The 25,960-nt window shown below is 37.5% G+C and overlaps 2 protein-coding genes across 2 annotated transcripts; both read right to left on the bottom strand.

Annotated features, from left to right (window-relative positions):
- Nucleotides 1-679: 679 nt before the first annotated feature.
- Nucleotides 680-6,554, bottom strand: LOC105442084 (E3 ubiquitin-protein ligase TRIM56-like). Its single transcript, XM_011673890.2, has 2 exons — nucleotides 6,408-6,554; nucleotides 680-2,891 (listed from the first exon to the last, which is right to left on the bottom strand). Exon 2 carries the CDS (start codon nucleotides 2,866-2,868, stop codon nucleotides 916-918), a length of 1,953 nt encoding a protein of 650 aa, XP_011672192.2. The 5' UTR covers nucleotides 2,869-2,891; nucleotides 6,408-6,554; the 3' UTR covers nucleotides 680-915.
- Nucleotides 6,555-7,891: 1,337 nt separating this feature from the next.
- Nucleotides 7,892-24,641, bottom strand: LOC115927581. Its single transcript, XM_030993648.1, has 3 exons — nucleotides 24,587-24,641; nucleotides 11,498-13,210; nucleotides 7,892-8,094 (listed from the first exon to the last, which is right to left on the bottom strand). The coding sequence occupies exons 2-3, from the start codon at nucleotides 13,185-13,187 to the stop codon at nucleotides 7,892-7,894; spliced, it is 1,893 nt and encodes a 630-aa protein (XP_030849508.1). The 5' UTR covers nucleotides 13,188-13,210; nucleotides 24,587-24,641.
- Nucleotides 24,642-25,960: the final 1,319 nt, after the last annotated feature.

Below are 25,960 nucleotides of genomic sequence, written 5' to 3'. Positions count from 1 at the left end.
TAACTGGGGGGAGGGGGGGTAATTTAGCGACTACTCTGGAACCGCGGCAGATATAAAGTTTTTCTTTCATTACATTTTTCTTTTCGTCTTACGCATCTTTTAAAACAATGTTGTGGAAAATCGGACGTATAGTAACAATGTCACGTGACCTATTGTCTTTTCATGTCATGTCTTTGCATGTCCCCCCCAAACAAAATTGGGCTCATAACTAATTTTTGTGATTTGTGTACAAAACAAGGAAATATCATTTTTCCTAAAGAGAGATAAAACATTGGTTATTTGGTCTTGATTAAAGTTAAGGTGTTTGTTTTGGAGGCAAAATATTTGAATTGTAGTTAGAAATCAAATAAAACAACAAAAACAATAAAATACATAGGTTAGAAAAATATTGAAATACAAAAGAAATAATCAGAACAGATAACACAAGGAATAACCTGGTTCTTCCAATTTTGTTTGTCATATTATTATTCCAAATAGTGAATATGTATGTAGTGAAAAAGAATGCTTACATATGAATAACATATGATTTATGGGTAAAAATGTGAATTTTATGACCTTGTTTGCATAAATTACAATAAATATGCAAATGAGTAATTTTTTCAAAAAATTGAAATTACCATAGTATTCTATACACTTGACTTGACATGCATGCACATTTTCGCGGCAATCGGCTGTGAAACGGCCGAGATCTTAGTAAAAAAAAGTCTGAAATAGCCCAGTTAAAATAGGGTTAAAGCAACCTAAGACAGGCTCTGATTCATAAGACTTTTTTGTTAGTTACACATTTTGAAATTTTAATACAACTTTGCTCTCGGCCAATCAAATGCAAGGACATCAGTAGCTAATAAAAGTTTTTGTAACTTGTGACTTTTAATGAAACAGGGCTCTAGGAGGGAGGACGAAACTCTCCACTACTTACATTCCTAGCTGTATGAAAGAAAGACAGTTCTGAAAAACAACAGCAATCATGTTGGGTGAAAGACTGACAATGTGGAACATAGTACCAGACAAACCCAACTTATTTTGACCAGGCATTCTAAGAAGTTGAAACCTCACCTCTTCAATGGGCTGAATTCCTTGCAGCCTGTACCTCGTTAAACTCAATGTATCTGACAAAGACCCCACGATTGCTACAAGAACTCTATCAAGGTTGTCTACCGTAGCATACACATACTCATTTTGATTGGTTGCTATGATGGAAGGGCCTACGCGACCTTCCCGGTCAAAGACAGTGACCGTGCTAGGCGTGAAGTTGCCGGTACCGGTACTGGTAATCATTATGCCAGTCCTGGTAACGCAGATCTGCTGCGGTCGGATATTCCCAGTGCGGACCACTCTCTGTGGGTTAGGGTTGCTACCGTCGAAGACGCAGATCACTGGGTTATTATTTACGGCGTAGATGTTGTCATGCTGATCAGTGCTCACCCGGACGAGTCCTCCAGATGGCCTCAAAGCGTACCTCTTGCCGCTACTGCTTCCGCTGATGGTGTTGTATATAACGAATTCATCTCCTTCCTTTGATATAACCGTCCTGCCACCTGAAAGGAAAGCAACATCATAGACGTCACCCACCTCACTCCCAAGGTATGGACCTTCGTCACCCGACAGAGTAAAGCGGTCACAACCTATCCGATCCTCGCCGTATCCTATAACCACTGCATCCTCCGACAGAGCTGCGAGCCCGAACAAGCGTCTTTTATCCAAAGGGAAAGCCCTTGTTCTCACAATACTCATTGAATTATTCAATACTGTTTCTGGAATGCCTGAATCGTTCTTGCAAACTTGCTGCTTTCTTCCTCTCTTGTTTCTTCTATGCTTTCTACCAGTAGTCTTCACATGTTGCGTGGCATTCACGGTTTCCAGACTGCTAGCTGGTGGCCCTCCCGCTTCTTCAGAAACCACAGCATCATCTGTGGTATTATGACTACTATTATTCTCTATGTCGTTGACGCTGACATCTATACAACCTAGGGCAAGAAGCTCATCCCCAGCCGGACAAAACTGTACATTCCTTCTTATCTCTTCCACACGTGTTGTAGACTCTTCATCAGTGACCTTCATCAGTGAATCCTCTAGATCGGCGCATCTCAACTGGTCCGCTTTAATAATATCATGATCTAAAGGCTTACTTGCATGATGGGTTAAGAGTTTGACAGAACTACTGATCTTACCAATGACTTCTGTGCAGCGATAAATACAACCTTCCAACTGCTTGTCCAAGTCTTTCCTGATGCCTTCAATCTTCTCTAGCAATTCTTCCTCATTTTGCTGGAGAGCTACAACCTTGATGGCAAAGGTATCTCTGACTTCCCTCTCCAAACCACTCAGATGTGAATTCATGACATCTCTTTGTAGGAGAGCCTCGCTCAAACACTGTTCAAAGCGGGCCTTTCTCGTCGTGCTCTTCTCAAGAAGAGCATCTCTTTTGGTCTTCAACTCCTTTTCTAACTCCTCCTGCTTCTTAATCTTGTGACCTTGATGGCTGTCGATAAAGCATGTAAGACAGATGAACTCACCACAGGGCTGGCAGTAAATGTCTTTATAGACATTACTATGCAATGAACAGAATTTCGATGAAAGATCGTCTTCCTGACTTTGTGCGATGACGTCCACTTTGAGGAGATCTTTTAGACCTTTGGCTAAGAAGTTTGGTGTCAAACCTGCGACCCGTTCTTGATCCAGCTTGGTCGACTTCCTGCAGACTGGGCAGACAATGTGATTCAGATCCTTGAGTTGCTTGTCATATGCTTCTAAACAACCCCTGCAGAAGGAATGGCCACAGCTAAGGAAGGTAGCGTTACATAAGACATCAAGACACATTGGACAGTTCAAACACTGGAACTTTTCTTCTTTCGACCTGGTAGCCATTGCGGTCTGCTGTCGGGATCACACTGCACAGGGGAAAAATCGAAAAATATCTTTACACATAGTGGAAACTTCCTAAATTCAAAACAAAGATACCAGAGACCTATTTCAAACTTGTTATCAAAAACAAGTTACAATAACTCTTATAAGCTTCTACAGGCATTCGATTGTTACAGGGCAAATTTGCCATAAAAATGCAGCATTTGTTATCTATAGCGAGTTCTACGAAACAGGATCCTGATATGACAAAGTATTTATGCTAGCCCCCGCTCATTAAAGTATTTCGTTGTTGGTTTTCACCCTCATAATTATAGCCAGGCATTTTTACAGTCCAAATGTCCTCGTAATAAAAAAGTGGTTTCCATATTGCATGGGATATTATTCGACTACATATATTCATGACTCATAGTCATATGATGGGGTGACCAAAGTTCGCAGAGGTTTAACCACGTTTTAAAGGAAATATGATATTGGAACCATAAATTCTCATATTGTACACAACTTTATTTAGTTCAATTATAACCAAATATACGTCAAAGATTTTGACTACGATTGGTGGAGCTAGAATATTTATCAGCAAAAGATTTCAGAGATATCGAGATCTCCCAATTCGATGTCAGATAGACATGCGCAACAACTGCCAAAGAGTCATTACAAAACGAGACATAAACTCGGGCACAGGAGTTTACAGCTGATTTCTTAACAGCTAAAAAAGCAATTCATCAAATATAAGATAATTGCAGTTGGTATCACCTCTTATTTTACAATTTTGTTGACATCTCCTCTAGATATGAAGATTCCTGCACCCTTTTGTCGGTAAGTTAAACATTAATACCGAAACGGGCGCTAAAGATAGCAACATCTGCTGATCTTTTCCCAATATTTTCATACTTTCAAACCCAATTACAAAGAAAGATTTATCTGGGTAGTTTAAGGTTTCTCTTTCCATTGGTGGTATCAGATATTTTATATCTTACCGATATCTATCCATAGGGAAATGTCAGCGAATACAAGTCAAGTGCGAACTATGGCCACACGTACAGTCCACCATATTATTAATGTTTCCGTTTCTACATTTGTGTCGTTGACTCAATAACTGTTGACGCGGAGCCATAACAAGTATGCCAGGTGCATGAGCAGAACAAGCCAAACATGTCTCTACACATTACATCCATTAAGTTTCATAACTATATTGCATTTGATGCCAGGAATTTAAGAAAGGAAAAAAAGGGTTCTTAATCCTTAAATTAGCCACATATTGAGATATTATTATTTGTTTTAAATATTAAAAAAATCTTTTTCAATAGTTCGACGACATTTTTGCCCATGTACACACAGAGAAAAGGATACGCCTTATTTACTTAATTGCTGCCAAACATTGTTTGACAAATTGAAACGTATCTTGAGATACTCACTTTCCCGTGAATGCAACAAATGCTTTTTTGAAAAAGTATGTGAGAGACGTCCTTCTATCTCTAAAAACAGTTAAGTTTCGAGATTGGAGACCTAATTTACCAGAAAAATTGTATTTTATTCACCCACGAAATTTACGCCTTAGACTCCTTTGCTTTATTACGGTTGTTAATAATGAAACGATCTATGATATAGACTTGTACTCCCTTTAATCATGTTCATTGCCTTTTACGAAAAAAATATATTTTGTTCGATCCAGGAAGTGAGTGAGAATGTGGTTTTAGTATATGACTCATGTTAAGCAACATTCATACCCGTCCTATGGGCAAAGTAGAGTACAAGCTCTTATTGGATTGAACCCAATATACTTCCGATGATTGTGTCCAGGCGCGTACGCAGGGGGGGGGGGTGGTTGTTGTGGGGTTCAAACCCCCTCAAAATTGTTTAAGTTTTTTTTTTTTAAATACAAAATACTTTTTTTTCTTCAAATTTTAAAAACCCTCCCCTTGAAAAAAAAAATCCTGCATACGCCACTGATGGTGTCACAGTGTTCGATGATTCTAATTCAGGCGTTAACTGAAACTTATATTCACACTCTAAAACAAGTATAAATGTTTTGAGAGTAGTATACTACGCACTTGTCAGAGCTTTAAAGGTAGCGTAACAGACATGTTACCTTTGTCCGCTTCCCAGGTCGGAATTCCAGTTGAAACCAGTAGGTTCAACTGGTTTTTAATATGGAAATTGAAACAACGCTAACTGGGGCCAGTTGATTTACCAGTTGATTTACCAGTTAAATTACCAGTTGATTTACCAGTTGATTATCCAGTTTATTATCCAGTAATCAATCAACTGATAATCAATAATCATTATTAGCATCTGGCCACCAACCACATATACAAACTTTTGCAATTACCCCATCAACATGATCATTTGAAGTAGATTACAGATGCGTGATATTTGAGTTGACATTTATAGTACGAGCATACATTTACAAATGTATACACTTTATTTCCTGGTTAGTAATAACATATATCAACATATCTAATTTTACGTTTTAAATTAGATGAAAAACATGATCAGCCATGTGTAATATATTTGTCAATAATTAACTAAGAAAATATAAATCACAACATTTATGTGCATGTCACATTTGCTTGACAAATCATGATAATTATATTTTCTGTGAAAATATGCAAATTAATCACGAATATGCATAAGATACATTGAACTGGTTTTTCAACTGGTAAATCAACTGGTATTCGTACTGGTTTTCAACTGGTAAATCAACTGGTAATCATCTACTGGTTTTCAACTGGTTAATCAACTAGCTGGTACTCATCTACTGGTTTTCAACTGGGAAATCAACTGGTAATCATCTACTGGTTTTCAACTGGTAAATCAACTGTTAATCATCTACTGGTTTTCAACTGGTAAATCAACTGGTAATATCAACTGGTCTCGGATGTCAACTGGTATTTCTACTAGTTTCCAAATCGTATCAACTGGTATCAACTGGTACCAGTTGAGACCAGTTCAAACCAGTAGATACCAGTTGGAAATCCTTACTGGTTTCAACTGGTATCAACTGGAATTTCGACCTGGGTTTGGTTTATCACCTTCGATGCGCTATGATTAGCCCTTATCAGTAATCTCTGTTCCATTCATCATAATTTACTACCAAAAGATCAAATTGGAAGCGAATGTGGTATAAAATACTCAGACACAAAAAGTAGAACATTTTGACCACAAATGTTACCACAGCTATCCCCAAACGTAACGTTTGTTTTCATTTTAAAACGAAAGTCGTGTTTAAAGTTATTGTAATTATATTGACAAACCACTAGAATCGGAGAGTTCGTTTTGTTTGATATACAATTTGCCATGGTAGCCCGTGTATTGTTTGGAGATTTCGCCAATCTTAAATGAATTTTGGCAAGTGAACATTTGTATGGGAATCTTTCACATATATCGAATCATCTAATCTAATTTGTTGAATATCTTTAATATTGTAATGTTATTTCAAATTCAAAACACAGCTGAATTACGATTTATGCTTCGAAATGTTGGCTTTGTCCGTTATTCTACTCATTTGTATAAAATTATGCTTGATGGAAGTGGAAGCTTACCGTTTGCCTAATGTCCGAAACAAACAACGAAACGCGCGAGGTCCTCAGTCTTTCCCCTCATCAGCAGTGTTGATTGTGTTAACTAAATGCATCCCAGCTACCAAGGATTCACAATAATCTTGTTCTGATTCCAGTCAAAGTTACCGATAAAAAAATCACTCTAAAGATTGTTCTTGAACGTACGTTTACATGAGGTAAAACGATGTCGTTGATTATTTTGCACGATCAGAAAGAGGTAGGTCGGTGTCCACTAAATGACGAATCCGGTATTGGCACTATGTCGAAACACGCAGTGCTCTGAAAACAATTGCCCCGGAAATGAATCGTAATACATATTTCGTGTTCAGAAAAATGTTATTACCCATAATCCGAGTCACATGTACAATCAACGGACAAGATACCATGACTTAGATAATGAAAGGCAGAGGGGAAAGTATATGTACATAGTACATAAAGGTGGTATAGAGTGCGTGTACCCGGAAACGAAAACCTTCCACGTCAAATGTTTTACAGCGTCATCATTATAGCCATGTCAGCATAATATTTGGATACATATTTATTGCCTAGTCTGTCGGAAAAAACTATTTGAGAGGCTCATGATATAATTGGCCCGAGCTAGCTATTTAGGAGAGTACTGTATTATTTGGAAGCTAACAGCGACAGACAAAAAGAGCATTTTAGAAAAGACAGCGAGAGGGAGAAAGAGAGAGAGAGAGGGGGTTGTTATTTTCGATATATTTATGGATAAAGAGCTACACTGGTTTGCAAATCAAAAGTTAATTCTTGTTTAGAGATGTGATTTCGATTGAAACTACCAACAAATCACACTTACTCGATATAATAAGATTGTTAATAATTTAATCATTGCTGCCGAACAACCTAGATATATGTATGAGGATGTCCGGGCTGGTGTTACTCTTTCTTAACATTATCTCGTATCGTTTCCACTGGTGCCTTTTCTCCTCTTATTCATTTTTCTTTTCTTTATGTTGGCTACCTACCTGGCTGCCATCGTCAGCTGCTGGCGATTGGCGACCACATCTGCACATCTTGTTGTCGTCTTTCTCCAAATGTCGCTATCCTGTGCTAATCTTTTGGCTTCTGAATATGTACTTGAGACCTGTCCATTCTTTGATGTTATCAAACCATTGCTTTCTCTGCCTGCCTCTTTTTCTTTTCCCTTCTACTTGGCTTTCGATTATGTGTGCTGCTTAGGGGCTCCCAGTCCCACTGCCACGCAGAATGTCCCCAAAGTTTCCATCTTGAGGCGGGCCACTTTTCCAAGGAGATCTCTTTCTGTGCTTAGTTGTTGCAGAACACTGAGGTTAGTTCTTTTGTCCTTCCAGCTGATTTTTAGTATTTTCCTCCAGAACCACATTTCTGCTGCCATGATGCGATTTTCATCAGCTTTGAGCAGTGTCCAGCTTTTAGCACTATCAGGCAAAGCACTCCAAATTAAACCAGGGTTTTGACCAATTTTACTTTCAGACCGGTTGAGATGTTCCTGTCATTCCAAGTACATGCAGTTTAACCATTTTCTTCTTTGCTATAGCTGTTCTGATCTGTATATCTCTAGTACAGCTGGTATCGCTGTTCTTTATAGATCCAAGATATTTGAAGCTGTCCACAATTTCGACTGTTTCCCCGTCGATCTGGATGCTACAATCCTCTGAGGTTTTACCAGCAACTAGGAGTTTAGTCAAGAAAAGTGTGAAATCAATTTTATTGAGCAAATATTGACAAATCTCTTAAATTAACACATGATATCATATATGTTTGTCAGCATTTCCTTGATATAGCAGGAAAATCCCCCTCCCATGCACCCTCTATCCCATTTTTTTTTTTGGTTGCAAGTCACTGTTTATTTTTTGTTATTTTCCCCCAATTATGTTCTGTAATTTACTTTACTTTACAATCGTTATGATTTTAAATGTTTCTGGGCTGCAAGCGTATCAAGCTGTCACGCTTAGGCTGTAGCCCTTCTGTATCATCACCTCTTCGAGCGTATGTATCTATGATTTACTGAATGTGGAAATGTAATTTAACTTATGTTTTATACTCATGTAAAGACATTGTCACATTATTGTTATAACCTATGATGATTCAGTAACCAATAAATATTTCAACTATTTCAACTATAGTCTTTTCAACATTTAAATGCAAGTCGAGTTTCTTGCCGGCATCGTTTACTGCATGTGTGAGACTTTACGTTCGATGGGGTAGCTAAAAACATTTTTAGGTGGGAATTTGTTTGCGTAACCAAGATATGTTTTATGCTGAGCCCATCTTAAATAAATCCTTGTTGTGACCAGTTTCATTAACGTGACTATTATGATTTTTGTGACGGCAATTGTCATAGACTTCGGTCCCGAGACACAATTGATCATGTCTGATTGGCACAAGTATGTTAAACCAAATTAAACCCGCCTACATACACGCACACGCACACACACACGTAACACCCTTATACACTCACTTGGACGCTCATCTCTTTCTGCTGCTTTTACGACCATATCCGCAAACGATGTGATACAATCCATCGTTTATTCAGAGCCTTCTTCTGTGACGGTTCCTTTGATTATAATTCTTATTTTTTGGGTCAATTTTGCCCTTAATTCGCAGGCCCGGCGGATGGGAGGTGTATCTCTCTCTCTCTTTCTCATTTACATGTATGTCATAAGAAATTTTACCCTGCGTAATGGGGCGCATCTTTGGAGACGAGGTAGAGAAAATTGTCGCCTTTATTTGGGTGCTTTCCCCCAATATGTGATTAAGATCACGATTGAAATCTTTATATCAATCACTTAATTGATAGATGTTTATGTAATCTTCGTTTGAATAGTTCTCTGAATGATTGATTTGTTCACTCATTCAGTCAGCCACTCGTTTACTTATTCGCTCATATATCTACTCAATCGCCCACTTTTGCAATCATTTCATTCATATTTACATTCATTCAATTTATTAACTGATCAACTAGTTCATTCCTTCATCCATGCATGCATGCATTCATTCACTCATCCACTCACTAAGGCTAGCCGAATTGTCCCCTACATGGAGCTGGACAAACTACATTTAAACAAGCAGACTGCCTCAATGCAAATGAAAAAAAAACGAAATGATTGTAACAAATATGTCAGAGAAAATAATTGTTTTAATTGTGCAACCATGATAATTTCCATTAATGTCTTGATACGAATGTAATTTGTAACAGACTGCATCAAATAAACCTAGAAATGTGAGAAACACTACCTTTCATAAATGAAATTTTGAAATATGCAAGTGTTAACAAAAGGATTAAACAAATTATACAAGCTTACTCATAATATAAAAAAACAATATTTAAGCTTTGAATAATTAAAAAACCACGGGAAAATGCTGTTGTTGTGATAATTGATAATGTTTTAGGTAGAATGATATGTCGCTCATCAAAATAGGATCACGGATTACTGAACACCCCGAAAATAAATTCTATCACCACAATAGCCATACTTGACTATTGCTATGTCAGTATGAAAAACTCAACAATCATGCCAAAATTAAACTACAATCTGCATTTCATCCCCACCTCCAATCCTTTACACATGAACTGTCTTTCATGAACTCCTTTTGTAGTTGTTGTCCTACTGTTGTAAAAAGTAAATTGTGATTATTTCACTGAACAACGAGATTCAACAACAGTCTAATAACACTGAACAAAAATGTGATTTCACTTAGAGATTAACATTAATGAACCTCAAAATACATGTACACTCCTTTTCATAAACCCATCTGATTTATAAACAGCAAATTTAAGCAATTTCTCTTAAGATTTCTCCAAAAATATGTAGTAATTCAAGCACTTTTATTTCCACTTGAGAAGGTAGAGTATTGATCTTGAATTGAAAGAGGCACCATTGCTTTACCTGAACTAAAAAACATAATTTGAAAGGGAAATTATATTTCACCTAAAAAGAAACAAGGTGTACATGAGCACTTTTTACATAGTATAGCTACTCTCAAATCAAGTGACATTATATATACCTGTGCAGTACCATACATTTTATTACATATTTTACCAATAACCCTCTTTCAAAATTATATTAACTTTTGCAACCTTTCTAAAAGTCCATTTGTAAGCAGAAGCTTGATTATTCCGCAAAAAAATCCATAGAAGTCTATTGCCTTTATTGTGTATTGTCTTAAATGTGTGCCTGCATCTGGGAGACTTTTGGAACAAGTTGTGTGCAGTTCGTCGAAGAAGCGTATGAGTGAAATATAAAGGATTTCCAGAATGCCACCAAAAAAAAATCATAATTGTTGAAAATCATACTTTCCTTCACATAAAGGTAATAGTATTAGGATTTGAATTGGGTATACAAATGTACACAGTCTTGATATTAATCAAAATTTCATTCAGATAATTATGTCAAACAACTTTTCATTCACAAATATCACTAACTATTAGGCCTTTAGCGTGTATTCATGACACAGTAGGCTCATTTACATATCCCAAACACTGTTTCGAAAGACTGTCGATTTTGTTGGATAGCTATTGACATCGCTGGAACATTATTTGTTATGGTGTAACAAGCGCAATATGCTGCTCATTTATGCATGTTATGGATAACACAGAGCTTAGAGACTACGAGTGAGGCCTTTGCTGTGCGCACTGCGCAGTTGTCATCCAATTTACAAATTTTAAGATACAAATAAAAACCGCTGCAGTTCACCACGTCATATCTGAGCGAACCTTCATGGATCAAGCCGATTATAGTCGAAATACATTATGCTATTTCAGGCAACCTAACCCAGGCTCGGTTCCATGAAACTTCTTATTAATTACATATGTAAACAAAAAAATATGATGAGACAACTTTGCTCTTAGCCAATGATGCAAGAACATCAGTAGTTTATAACATGTTTTGTAACTTGTGATTGATAACAAGTTTTATGAAACAGGGCCCAGGATGGAATGACCCAACTCTTCCCTCCTTACATCCCTAGCTGTATGAACATGAGATGGTGCCGGGTAGCTATAGCAACCATGGTGGGTGTAAGACTGACAATGTAGAACAGAAAACTCAACTGTATTGGCCAAAGCAAATTACTTTGTATCGGCAAAGGCATTCTGAGATGTTGGAAATTCACCTCCTCAACGAGTTCGATTCCTAGCAGCTTGTACCTTGTTAATCTCAGCACATCTGAATAAAGCCCCACCGTTGCTACCACAACTCTATCGAGGCTGTCTACCGTAGCATACACATACTCATGATTATGGGTTGCTATGATGGAAGTGCCTACCGGACCTTCCCGGTCAAAGACAGTGACCGTGCTAGGCGTGATGTCACCGGTACTGGTGATCATTATGCCGGTCTTGGTAACGCAGATGTGCTGCGGTCGGATATGCCCAGTGGGGACCACTCTTCCGCTGACGGCGTTGTATACAAACAATTCACCTCCATGATTTGATATAACTGTTCTGCCACCTGAAAGGAAAGCAACATCATAGACGTCACCCACCTCACTCCCAAGGTATGGACTCTCATCTCCTGACAGGGTAAAGCGGTCGCAACCTTTTCGATTCATGGCGTATCCTAAAACAACTGCATCCTTCGACAGAGCTGCGAGCCCGAACAAGCGTCCTTCATTAAAAGGGAAAGCCCTTGTTCTTACAATACTCATTGAATTATTCAATACTTCTTCACTGCCAGCTTGCTGCTTTCTTCTTGCCCTGTTTTTCCTTTGCCTTCTACTACTAGTCTTCACATGTTGCATGGCATCCCCGGTTCCCAGACTGCTAACTGGTGGCACTCCCGCTTCTTCAGAAACCACAGCATCATCTGTGGTATTATGACTACTATTATTCTCTATATCGTTGACGCTGACATCTATACAACCTAGGGCAAGAAGCTCATCCCCAGCCGGACAAAACTGTACATTCCTTTTTATCTCTTCCACAAGTGGTGTAAAATCTTCGTCAGTGGCCCCCTTTATTGAATCCTCTAGATCAGCACATCTCAGATGGTCCGCTTTAATCATACCATGATCTAAAGGCTTACTTGCATGATGGGTTAACAGTTTGACAGAACTACTGATCTTACCAATGACTTCTGTGCAGCGATAAATACAGCCTTCCAACTGCTTGTCCAAGTCTTTCCTGATGCCTTCTATCTTCTTTAGCAATTCTTCCTCATTTTGCTGGAGAGCTACAACCTTGATGGCAAAGGCATCTCTGACTTCCTTCTCCAAACCACTCAGATGTGAAATCATGACATCTCTTTGTAGGAGAGCCTTGTTCAAACACTGTTCAAAGCGGGCCTTTCTCGTCGTGCTCTTCTCAAGAAGAGCATCTCTTTTGGTCTTCAACTCCTTTTCTAACTCCTCCTGCTTCTTAATCTTGTGACCTTGATGGCTGTCGATAAAGCATGTAAGACAGATGAACTCACCACAGGGCTGGCAGTAAATGTCTTTATAGACATTACTATGCAATGAACAGAATTTTGATGAAAGACCGTCTTCCTGACTTTGTGCGATGACGTCCACTTTGAGGAGATCTTTTAGACCTTTGGCTAAGAAGTTTGGTGTCAATCCTGCGACCCGTTCTTGATCCAGCTTGGTCGACTTCCTGCAGACTGGGCAGACAATGTGATTCAGATCCTTAAGCTGCTTGTCATATGCTTCTAAACACCCCCTGCAGAAGGAATGGCCACAGCTAAGGAGGGTAGCGTTCTTCAAGACATCAAGACACATTGGACAGTTCAAACACTGGAGCTTTTCTTCTTTCGACCTGGTAGCCATTGCGGTCTGCTGTCGGGATCACACTGCACAGGGGAAAATCGAAAAATATCTTTACACATAGTGGAAACTTGCTAAATTCCAAACAAAGACCCTGATAGCAGAGACTGGTAAATATCACGTCATATTTACGTCTTGTACTACGTCTTTAAGACGACATAACACGACGTCAAAAAGACATGATTTTGCACCCGCGCACGTCGTCACGAGGACGTCATATTTTGACGTGATTTTTACGTCTTATTAGTCAAAGAAAGACGTCTTTAAGACGTCAACTTGTACTATAGGAAGACGTCATATGGACGTCATATTTACGTCTTTTAGTTAAAGAAAGACGTCTTTAAGACGACATAACACGACGTCAAAAAGACTTGATTTTGCACCCGCGCACGTCGTCACGAGGACGTCATATTTTGACGTGATTTTTACGTCTTATTAGTCAAAGAAAGACGTCTTTAAGACGTCAAGTTGGACTATAGGAAGACGTCATATGGACGTCATATTTACGTCTTTTAGTTAAAGAAAGACGTCTTTAAGACGACATAACACGACGTCAAAAAGACTTGATTTTGCACCCGCGCACGTCGTCACGAGGACGTCATATTTTGACGTGATTTTTACGTCTTATTAGTTAAAGAAAGACGTCTTTAAGACGTCAACTTGTGCCATAGAAAGACGTTGTATGGACGTCATATTTACGTCTTTTAGTCAAAGAAAGACGTCTGTAAGACGTCAACTTGTACCATAGGAAGACGTCGTATGGACGTCATATTTTGTCGTGATTTTAACGTCTTATTAGTCAAAGAAAGACGTCTTTAAGACGTCAACTTGTACCATATAAAGACGTTGTATGGACGTCATATTTTCTTTTTAGGTCTTATTGGTTAAATAAAGACGTCTTTAAGACGTCAACTTTCACCCAAGAAAGACCTGTATACGTTGTATGGACATCAAATTTTGACGTGATATTTACACCTTACTGGTCATTTCGATGTACCTTTTATCCTTACATGATCTTTACGTCTTTGTTGTCCTCTAAATAACATCTATACGACCACCTGATCAAGGAAGAAAGTGTAAAAGTCACTTCATGTACACATTCTGAACAATCACACAGTAAAATCAAAGCAACAAATATTGCATCACATAATATATATATACATGCCAAACAGAAAGTAATTTTCATATTTTTAATGTACACGTATATGGTATGAAAATGGATAACAAAAATATAAAATACGTATTTCTATACCTTCTTATTCTATCTAACTTTGTTTTCCATTGGTACAAAATCTTTTCATCACTATCCTGACACTTCTTCCAAAACATGCTGTATAAATACCTAGTGTATTTCTGTCAGTCTCATAATTTATTTTAAGAAAGTTAACAGGCCATCACAAAGATATCTGTTTCGTTATAAATTGTGCTACAAGAAACTATGACATATTGGCTAAACTTATAAGTCTTACGGTTGTGGGAAGCAGGTTAGCAGCATAGAGACTAGGTAAAGCTATACTGATACCCGCAGTATTTTAGTAGACAAGCAAACAGCACACTGGGGAAGTTCCTCATATTCAGCAAAACAGCATAGTGGAAAGCTAGGCATTCATCAGTGCAGCTCTACCTCGTCTCCATGCTGCAAAACCGCTCCTGACAACCCCAAGACTTTAATGCAGATAAAGACTATCACATAAAACAAAAGGTTGTTGGAAAGAATTTCTGAGCATGAAAGATCAATTCTTGTTACATACAAGGGGAATATCTAAGTTCATGGCAAGAATTCAGTATAAAGTATAAAACTATACAATCTAAATCACACACAGGAGAAAAATGGCACAAATGATAAACACATGACTTAGCTAAGTTATTTCTTACACTCAAAAGGAACAAGTTGGCAGCAAGGGGAACAGGGAGAGCTTCACTGATACCTGCAGAGTTTTCTGATGATGGTTGCTTGCCCGTCAAAACCATGATGTTCACATTTGGCGATACAGCATATTAGAAAACTGCAGAAATCAGCTCAACTGTACCTATTCTCTGTGCTAGAAACCTGCTTCTTACGGGCACATGACTTAAATATAAGAAAAGGCATTAGTGGCAACATTCATCTTTATAAATATCAAAAAATTAGTTTTGTTGCAAATACAGAAGCTGAAGTTCAAGTATAAAATACAATTTATATCAGATAACATTCTCGCCAGTACGATTGGCTCAGTTGGGCAATTTCAAGGTGACGGTGGAATAATTATTCAGAAGATATTTCCCAGTTTAAGATGAAATAGCAAACATGCTGAAAAAGTTTAGCACAAAGAGATATATTCCATTGCTAATGTCACAACATTCATTTGGCAAGTCCCAGGAGTTTCACAAAAGAATTAAAATTTAACTTAAATTTTAACAGCAAATTCAATATACATGTAGGTAAGCCATATTGTGCTTTCAAAATCACAGATACAATCCAAGAATTTTATACTTTTAACTACCAATTTTTTTTCAAACCACAAGGTATTTATGGTTTTCATTGAAGGCGCTACTGTGTGTCACTCTTTAACAGTTAATTCTCCCAACAAAATTTTCAATTTTCCCCAACCGTTTTTCCATGAAAATAAGATATAAAACAGGCCTTTAAAAATCTTTCAACGCCTAAATTTGGAAAAGGTGTTGGAGCTAATTCGTTGCTTTGTGATGATTTACACTCACTTCAATTTAATCAAATTATAAAAATATAGTTGGGAGAATTAAGGAATGGATTAGATCAGTTTTCCCAATTTTAATCATCAATAGTGGTCTATTTTTAACTCAAATGTTCAGATTATCTTTAAGTGTACATACAGTATAGCATTGAAGTCAATACCTTAGCATCATTTTCTCTCATATGAACAATGTTACCAAGTCCCTTTAAGGCTCGTTCAGATATGATGCTGCAAAACAAAATCTCAGAGTTTTTTTAATGTTGACATAGAGTTCAATATGCTTTACATTTCTGTATATTATTTTTTTTAAAAAGCTCACTGAATATGCGCAGTCCAAAACATACAAAGACTTGTTGCCATTCGCTTTACACATAAAACCAAACTGCATCATTTTCGAAAATTGTTGGCGGTTCACGTTCCGTATCTGAACAAGTCTTAGTTGCTTAATAATGGAATCGATTTGTATTGTATTTAACTCACTCAATTTTTCTCTATTACCAACTTATATATAATTTGCAACAGGTTTTAAGAACTGATAAGAAGCGGATGGGGGTGGGGGGTGAGCATGAGACTGAGCATATCAAGTCTACTACATTTAAGCATTATGAAACAGGTCAACCTCATAAATAGTAATTACAAATATATGCAAAATACTGGAATCTTTTACTCAAACTGTTATTATGTCAGTTCGTACACCCTGTAATTCATTAAAATTGTAAGTGACATGAATGGGAATTTCAGTTCCACAGCTTAGCCATTCAGGTTTGTGGCTACACCTCACCTCTCCCCCTCCCCCAATCTCTCTCTATAAATTATAATGAAGTGAAAAAAAAACCTTTTTTCTAGCAGTTTAACTATCAGGTGAGTGTAGATCTACATGTAATTTTGGACATATTCCTCTTCAGCTTGGACTCATGGGTTAGCTTTTGGGTGGAATCTCTGGCATTATGCACTGCTTTCAGATCCAGGGAACATAGATGCAAGGAATTCTAGTGCATGAATAAAGCAAAAAGAAAGGAATACAATTTGAGACAAACTTTTATATATTTTAAAACTGGAACGTAAACAATGAATTAAATAATGAATTATGTCAGAAAAGTACTGCTTGGTAAGATTTATCAGAAATAATTTCTTATTGCTCACAAACATAAAGTCAACACACCTTTGGATTTTAAACATTTGTGGGCAATGCAAAACGTGATTCAGGATTTCGTTTGGTAAATTATCAATACAATTGTAGTTTGCTGATGAGGGCCATGACTCACCAATCGGATTAGTGGAGCCATCGATTTGGAAATATTCCTCTTCAGCTTGGACTCATGGGTTAGCTTTTGGGTGGAATCTCTGGCATTATGCTTTGCTTTCAGATCCAGAAAACATAGACGCAAGGAATTCTAGTGCATGAATAAAGCAAAAAGAAAGGAATACAATTTAAGACAAACTTTTATATATTTTAAAACTGGAACGTAAACAATGAATTAAATAATGAATTATGTCAGAAAAGTACTGCTTGGTAAGTTTTATCAGAAATAATTTCTCATTGCTCACAAACATAAAGTCAACACACCTTTGGATTTTAAACATTTGTGGGCAATGCAAAACGTGATTCAGGATTTTGTTTGGTAAATTATCAATACAATTGTAGTTTCAGGGATGCCAGTTAGAATTGATCAGAGGGCCTGAAAAATCACCTAGAATGTGCTAGCTTGTACACAAAAAACCTAAACTATGGTATGAAAATAACTCGCCAGGGCCTGAATTCAGGCTATTGCCTGAAAACTGGCATTCCTGTAGTTTGCTGATGAGGGTAGAATGAAAGCTCCTTGACCTATGCTGAAGGGTAAAAAAACACTGTTTGAAACTCACATAATATTGTCGGTTATTGCAACATACCTGCAGGTTTTAGTGATCTAAAATTAATTGAATTATAAATATATTTGAAACTCATGACAAATAACTGAAATAAGCCTTTCAAATGAAATGAACCATTATGTAGTGTCTAATTGGTCAGTGTCTCAGTGATCATGCACAATATGACAAATAAATGTACAGAAATAATACAAGTACATGTACACATTTACCGATAATATGGCTTCAACTGTTTCAAGAGGCTGCTGATCCTTAGGGAAGTAGGGAACATCCACAAGGTTGAGAGAGAGTAGCATTTTCTGCATGGTTTCACATCAATATACTGAGGCCACAATGTGCTTTGAATCCACTTCTTTGACGAAAGATGTTAAAAAAGGATGCCTACAAATAAATGAGAAAATGAATAAAGAACAAAATGAATGGTTGATAATGTATGCATGTGCAACACATATACTACAAACTTCTTTGAACAGCCTGTGGGGAAAGAATTTTGTTTACCATTTACAGGTCTAACCGATTATTTCCAGATAAAGATTTCTGTATACGCGGTAGCCTATAAGATAAATTTGCTGTCTAAAGACTATAGAAACGACTTGTTTAAGGTTACATGTTTGTGACACAAGTCACTGCTTTATTCCTCTACGTATCGACACGTAATGCTCAATTTCCAGACATCTGGGCCCGGGCCGGCCCGGTAGTACACTTTCTCACAGGTTTCACTTTCACTGCAAACCGCTGCACATTACAAGTGCATACCGATGGTGGTTGCGGGCGGACGCACGCCTGTGTGAAGTTATCTACCGTACAATGAGGAGGTAGATCACTTCACGCAGACTTACGTGCCCCCGCAACCCTCCATCTGTATGCACTTGTATTGTGCAGCGGTTTGCCATGCAACCTGTGAGAAAGTGTATACTACTATCAATGTTTTTCCGAAAAAATACTCCCCCCAAAATAAGAAAATTGACCAGAAACAGGTTAGAAACATAACGACTTTTAAATCATGACCGGCATTATTTGAACATTTCATGAATATTTGCTTGATTTGGGGTAGGCCTAGACCGAATTTTCCGTCTCTTTCGTTTGTTAGCCTCTTATTGGGGTAGGGTCGGCCGGCTCTCTCTTTAGAGACGGAAACCGTCTATACACATTCCCTTGATAACGCCACGGCCATTTCAGGTCGTAGGGTTATGCCCCCAAAATCCCCCAAAATGTCATTCTACCTCGTCCATATCCAATTGTAAATTAGGCCTAGGCTATAATACATCGGTTCCACTTACTAACTTGATTGAAATAATCCGTTTAATGGTCCCTTTTAAGGAAATTATGGGTCAAAATCGACATCCATGTTGAAAATCTTGCAAGCCGTGTTAAACTCTCGCTGCCGGAGTCATCTAAATCAATCTCATCCTTTCTAGTCTACGCCGAAGGCAAAATGATTATGAAGGAAAAACTGTGCGCCATCTACACGTTCGTAATGGCGTTAATTTACATCTGATTTAGAAATCAGGAAATTAGATCTAAACAAAGAAAATCGGGGAGAAAATGTCGTGGACGAAAATATGTACATAGCCACCCCCACGGTACGAGATCTCTGGGTTGCCATCTGTATTGGGGAATGACAACAAATGTCAGTTTTATTAAAGAAATGACCCAAATCAGATGGTTATTGCTGTCTAATCTAGACGAGTCTACCTTGATCTAGTGCCAAAGCTTTCATCAGTTTGCTTCTCTTATTTTTCTGCTTTCTTTTAGTTTTAGTCTTTTAGAGCAGTTGTATATTCGAGTTAGATTTCCCTTTAAAGCCATGCAGCCCATGTGTAGGCAAATGAGTAAACTGTTTTGCTTTAAATGATGCCCCATGCCATGCATACCTTCAATCAAGACCCTACATAAAAATACATATATGGGATCATACATTCCAAATCTTGTCACCAAGTGTTGAAAGTCCGAGCTCACTATCACTGACATTATAGTGACATAAGATCATACATTGAGTCTACATATCAACTTTTCAGAACAAAAAACAGTAACTATAGATTTATGTACTTTTTGTAAATAAATTAGGTAATTCTAGGACTTACCCATACTGTAAATTTGCAGGAGAAAACGAGAGTATTCAGGAGGATGATACTTGATGCAACGGCTTTTTTACTCTGAATTCAAATACATTACATACACATCGCATAGTGCATGTAGTCCTACGCCTTGCATGCCTTGAGTACTATGCATCTGTACACACACGTACACACTCCCGTTTGAACTAGATGCGAGCATGTTTAGTCTTGATCGATATTGCAGACCTTGGTGCGTGTTAAGATGTTGCACAATCTATATCGACTAATGACATTTGAGGGGGGGGGGGGGGGGGGGGGAGTTGTTCCCTAATTTCAATTCTGATAATTGCCCTATTTACTTTGACTTATGCTCATATTAGATGTTGTAGTCTTTACCCGATTATTATCTTGGAAATGATTAGGTTATTAGAGACGTCATAATGACGTCGTTATAACGTCGTCCTTACGACAAAAAATATCTTGGAAAAATAGTATTTAAAAGAGGTCATAATGACGTCGTAATGACGTCGTCAATACGACAAAAAATATATTGGAAAAAATAGTCTTTTAAAGACGTCGTAATGACGTCGTCGATACGACAACAAGTATCTTGGAAAAAATAGTATTTTAAAGAGGTCATAATGACGTCGTAATGACGTCGTCAATACGACAAAAATTACATTGGAAAAAATTAGTCTTTTAAAGACGTCATAATGACGTCGTTATCACGTCGTCAATACGACAACATTACATTGGAAAAATAAGTCTTTTAAAGTCGTCATAATGACGTCGTTAGCACGTCGTCAATACGACAACATTACATTGGAAAAATAAGTCTTTTAAAGTCGTCATAATGACGTCGTTAGCACGTCGTCAATACGACAACATTACATTGGAAAAATTAGTCTTTTAAAGACGTCATAATGACGTCGTCGATACGACAAAAATTAGCTTGGAAAAAATAGTCTTTTAAAGACATCATAATGACGTCGTTATCACGTCGTCAATACGACAACATTACATTGGAAAAATAAGTCTTTTAAAGTCGTCATAATGACGTCGTTAGCACGTCGTCAATACGACAACATTACATTGGAAAAATTAGTCTTTTAAAGACGTCATAATGACGTCGTCGATACGACAAAAATTAGCTTGGAAAAAATAGTCTTTTAAAGACGTCAAAATGACGTCTTTATGACGTCGTTAATACGACAAAAATTATCTTGGAAAAAATAGTCTTTTAAAGACGTCATAATGACGTCGTCGAGAAGACAAAAAATATCTTGAAAAAATTAGTCCTTTAAAGACGTCATTATGACGTCGTTATCACGTCGTTAATACGACAAAAATTATCTTGGAAAAAAGAGTCTTTTAAAGACGTCATTATGACGTCGTCGAGAAGACAAAAAATATCTTGAAAAAATTAGTCCTTTAAAGACGTCATTATGACGTCGTTATGACGTCGTCAATGCGACAAAAATTATCTTGGAAAAAATAGTCTTTTGAAGACGTCATAATGACGTCATAATTACGTCGTCCATACGACGTACGACGTGTTTACCACTTTACGACCAATTTATGACGTCTTTAAGACGTCAGTCTGCTATCAGGGGATACCAGGGACCTATTTCAAACTTGTTATCAAAAACAAGTTACAAAATCTCTTATAAGCTTTTACAGGCATTTAATTGTTAGAGGGCAAATTTGCCATAGAAATGCAGCATTTGTTATCTATTCCAATTCATACGAAACAGGGCCCTGATATGACAAAGTATTTATGCTAGCCCCCGCTCATTAAAGTCTTTCGTTGTTTGTTTTCACCCTCATAATTATAACAAGGCACTGTTTACAGTCCAAATGTCCTCGTTATGAGTGGTTTTCACACTGCATGGGATATTATTAGACATACACGTACAAGAAGAAAATGGTAGACATTATATTCATAACTCATAGTCCTATGATGGGGTGACCAAATTTCGCAGGGATTTAATCACGTTTTAAAGGAAATATAATATTCGAGCCATGAGTGTCGTGGTCGAGTGGTTTAAGGCGCTTGACTTGGAGATGCGAAGGCCGAGGGTTCGAATCCCGACACGGCACTAATATCCTTTGGCAAGATATTAACCTGCACTTGCTACTCTCCACCCAGGTGTTAAATGGGTATCCGGTAGGATGCGACAATCATTGCTGGTCAAACAGTTTTTGAGCGTCATGTAACGCCTGGCTGGAATGCTCCCCATGGAGTGGAGATTGTGCACACATTGTGTGCGGGCAAGCACTGAATCCAATGACCGTGGTAATAGTATATTTGTAAAGTGCTTAGAGATATGTATTAAGCGCTATATACAAATTAAATATGATTATTATTATTTCTCATAATTGTACACAACTTTATATAGTTCAATTATAACCAAATATACGTCAAAGATTTCGACTACGATTGGTGGAACTAGAATATTTATCAGCAAAAGATTTCATAGATATCGAGATCTCCAAATTCGATGTCAGATAGACATGCGCTGCAACTGCCAAAGAGTCATTACAAAACGAGACCTAAACTCGGGCACAGGAGTTTACAGCTGATTTCCTAACAGCTACATAAGCAATTCATCAAAAAAAAAAAGATAATTGCAGTTGGTATCACCTCTTATTTTACAATTTTGTTGACATCTCCTCTCGATATGAAGATTCCTGCACCCTTTTGTCGGTAAGTTCAAAATTAATATCGAAACGGGCGCAAAAGACAGCAAAATCTGCTGATCTTTTCCCAATATTTTCATACTTTCAAACCCAATTCCAAAGAAAGATTTATCTGGGTAGTTTTAGGTTCCTCTTTCCATCAGTGGTATCAGATATTTCATATCTTACCGACATCAATCCACAGGGAACTGTCCGCGAATAAAAGTCAATTGCGAACTATTATCACACCGTCCACCATACAATTAATGTTTCCGTTTCTACATTTGTGACGTTGGCTCAATAACTGTTGAAGTGGAGCCATAACAAGTACGCCAGGTGCATGAGCAGAAAAAGCCAAAAATTGTTGTACACACTGCATCCTTTAACTTTCATAACTATATCGCATTTGATGACAGGAAAATAAGCTCCTTAATCCTTAAATTGGCCACATATTGAGATATTATTATTTGTTTTAAATATTTAAAAAAATCTTTTTCAATTGTTCGACGACATTTTTGCCCATGTACACACAGAGAAAAAGATACGCCTTATTTGCTTAATTGCTGCCAAACATTGTTTGACAAATTGAAACGTATCTTGAGAAACTCACTTTCTCGTGAATGCAACAAATGCTTTTTGTGAAAAGGTGTATAAAGTACCTCCTCATATCTCTAAAACAGTTAAGTTTCGAGATTGGAGACCTACTTTACCACAAAGATTGTATTTAATTCACCCACGAAATATTCTTAACACAATTCACCCTTACGCCCTTTTGCTTTATTACAGTGGTTAATAGTGAAACTTTAAAAAGATACATGATGTAACTTTTTACTGACTTTTAAACATGTTCATTACCTTTTACGAAAAAGATATTCTATTCGATCTAGCGTACATCGGTCCAGGGCCCCGTTTCATAAAACTTTTTATCTATAACAAATGCTTAATTTCTATGATAAATTTGCTCTCAGCCAATCATATGCCTTGATTTCAGTAGCTTATAACAGTAGCTTGTAACTTGTTATTGATATCAAGTTTTATGAAACAGGGCCCAGGAAGTGAGTGAGAATGTGGTCTTAGTATTTACGGATATGACTCATATTAATCAACATTCATACCCGTCCTATGGGCAAAGTTGAGTACCATCTTTTGTTGGCTTGAACTCAATATACTTCCGATGATAGTGTCCAGGCGCGTACGCAGGGGGGGGGGGGGGGGGGGGGGGGTTGTGGGTTAACCCCCCCCCCCTCAAAATTGTTAAAGTAAAAAATAAAAGTAAATACTTATTTTTGATTTGTGAGTGTGTGTGTGTGCCAAAGGCCCCCCCCCCCCCCCCCCCCCCCCCATTGAGCGAAATATCGGTCGGCGCGATTTTCAAATTGTAAAACCCTCCCCTTAAAAAACTCCTGCGTACACCACTGATGGTGTCACAGTGTTCGATGAATCTGGTTCAAGTGTTAACTGAAGCTTATATTCACACTCTAAAACATGTATAATAGTTTTGAAAGTAGTATACTAGGCACTTGTCAGAGCTTTAAAGGTAAGGTAACAGACATTTTTGTCCGCTTTGGCTTGACACCTTTAATGGAATATGTACGGACCTTATTAGTAATCTCTATTCCATTTATCATAATTTAGTAGTACCAACAGATCAAATATGAAGCGATTGTGGTATACAAAATACTAAAACTCAAAGGTAGGACATTTTGGCAAAAAATGTTACTGCATTTATCAAACCCACACGTGATTTTGTTTCTTTTTTTTAAAAAGAAAGTCATGTTTAAAGTTATTTGAATCTAATTGGCATACTACAAGAATCGAAGAACTCGTTGGGTTTTCTTGTTAGATACACAATTTGCCATGGTAGCCAGCTTAAAAGAATTCTGGCAAGGGCACATTCGCATGGAAATTGTTCAAGTAATTGGATTCATCTAATCTAATTGGTTGAACATCTTTAGTATTGGAATACTACTTCAAATACAAAACACAACGGAATTTAGATTTACACTTTAAAATGTTGTCTTTGTCCGTTATCCTACTCATTTGCTCAAAAATAAGTTATCGTTATGCTTGATATTCTCATGAGAATTTTCAAGTGGAAGCTTACCGTTTGCCTTATGTCCGAAACAGACGACGAAATGCGCGAGGCCTTCAGTCTTTCCCTAATCAGCAGTGTTGATTGTGTTAACTGAATGCATCCCAGCTAGCTACCAAGGATTCACAACAATCTTGTTCTGATTTCAGTTAAAGTAACGGATAAAAACTCACTCTAAAGGTTGTTCTTGAACGTGTCATCAAGAAACAAAAACGACGTTGAAATAATTTCATTTCGCACGATCAGAAAGAAACAGGAAGGCTGTTGTCCATTAAATGACGAATCTGTCATTGACACTATGTCGAAACACGCAGTGCTCAGAAAACAATTGCCCCGGAAATGAATCGTAATACATATTACGTGTGCAGAAAAATGTTATTACCCATAATCCTAGTCACATGTAGAATCAACGGACAAAATACCATGACTTAGATAGTGAAAGGTAGAAGGGAAAGTAAAGTACAGAAAGGTCGATCGATATTGAGAGCTGAGTTAATGAGATAGCCACCTGTCAGTGACCTCGCTGTGTGGTCTAATCCCTTCTGGCCCAGTAGTAGTGACGGTCTTTAAAACATATTTATTGGAAAAAACTATTTGTGATGCAAATCATATACCTGGTCCGAACTAGCTAGTACGAGAGTATTGTATATACTATAAAGTGGAGCTTATTCAGTGACGGACAAAACGAGCATTTTAGAAAGACAGCGAGAGGGAGAAAAGAGAGAGAGAGAGAGAGAGGTGGTTATTTTTGATATATTTATGGATAAAGAGCTACACTGGTTTGAAAATCAAAAGTTAATTCTAGTTTATAGGTGTGATTTCGATGTAAACAACTAGCAAATCTTACTTACTCGATATAGAAAGATTGTTAATACACCACAATTTAAACGTTTTTGCCGAACAACTTTGATAGATGTATGACTTTACCCTGTTATGGTTTTCACTGGTGCCTTTTCTCCTCTTCTTCACTTTTCTTTTCTTTACGTTGGAGGAGTACCTAAAAACATTTTTAGGTGAGAATTTCTTTGCGTAACCAAGATTTGTTTTATGCTGAACCCATCTTAAATAACCCCTTGTTGTGACCAGTTTCATAAACGTGACTATTATGATTTTGTGACTGCAATTGTCATAGACTTCGGTCCCGAGACACAATTGATCATGTCTGATTGGCACACGTATGTAAAACCAAATTCAACCCGCCTACATGCACGCACACGCACACACACGAAACACCCTTATACACGACACTTGGACGCTCATCGCTTTCTCCTGTTTTACGACCATATCCGAAAACGATGTGATACAATCCATCGTTTATTCAGAGCCTTCTTCTGTAGCGGTTTCTTTGATTATAATTGCAATGACGAACCTTCGTCATTGCCTTGT

The sequence above is a fragment of the Strongylocentrotus purpuratus genome, unplaced genomic scaffold, assembly GCF_000002235.5.
Source record: "Strongylocentrotus purpuratus isolate Spur 01 unplaced genomic scaffold, Spur_5.0 spur5_scaffold_20, whole genome shotgun sequence".
Lineage (NCBI taxonomy): Eukaryota > Metazoa > Echinodermata > Echinoidea > Camarodonta > Strongylocentrotidae > Strongylocentrotus > Strongylocentrotus purpuratus.
The sequence above is the reverse complement of the archived record's forward strand: the minus strand, read 5'-3'. Positions and strand labels throughout refer to the sequence as shown.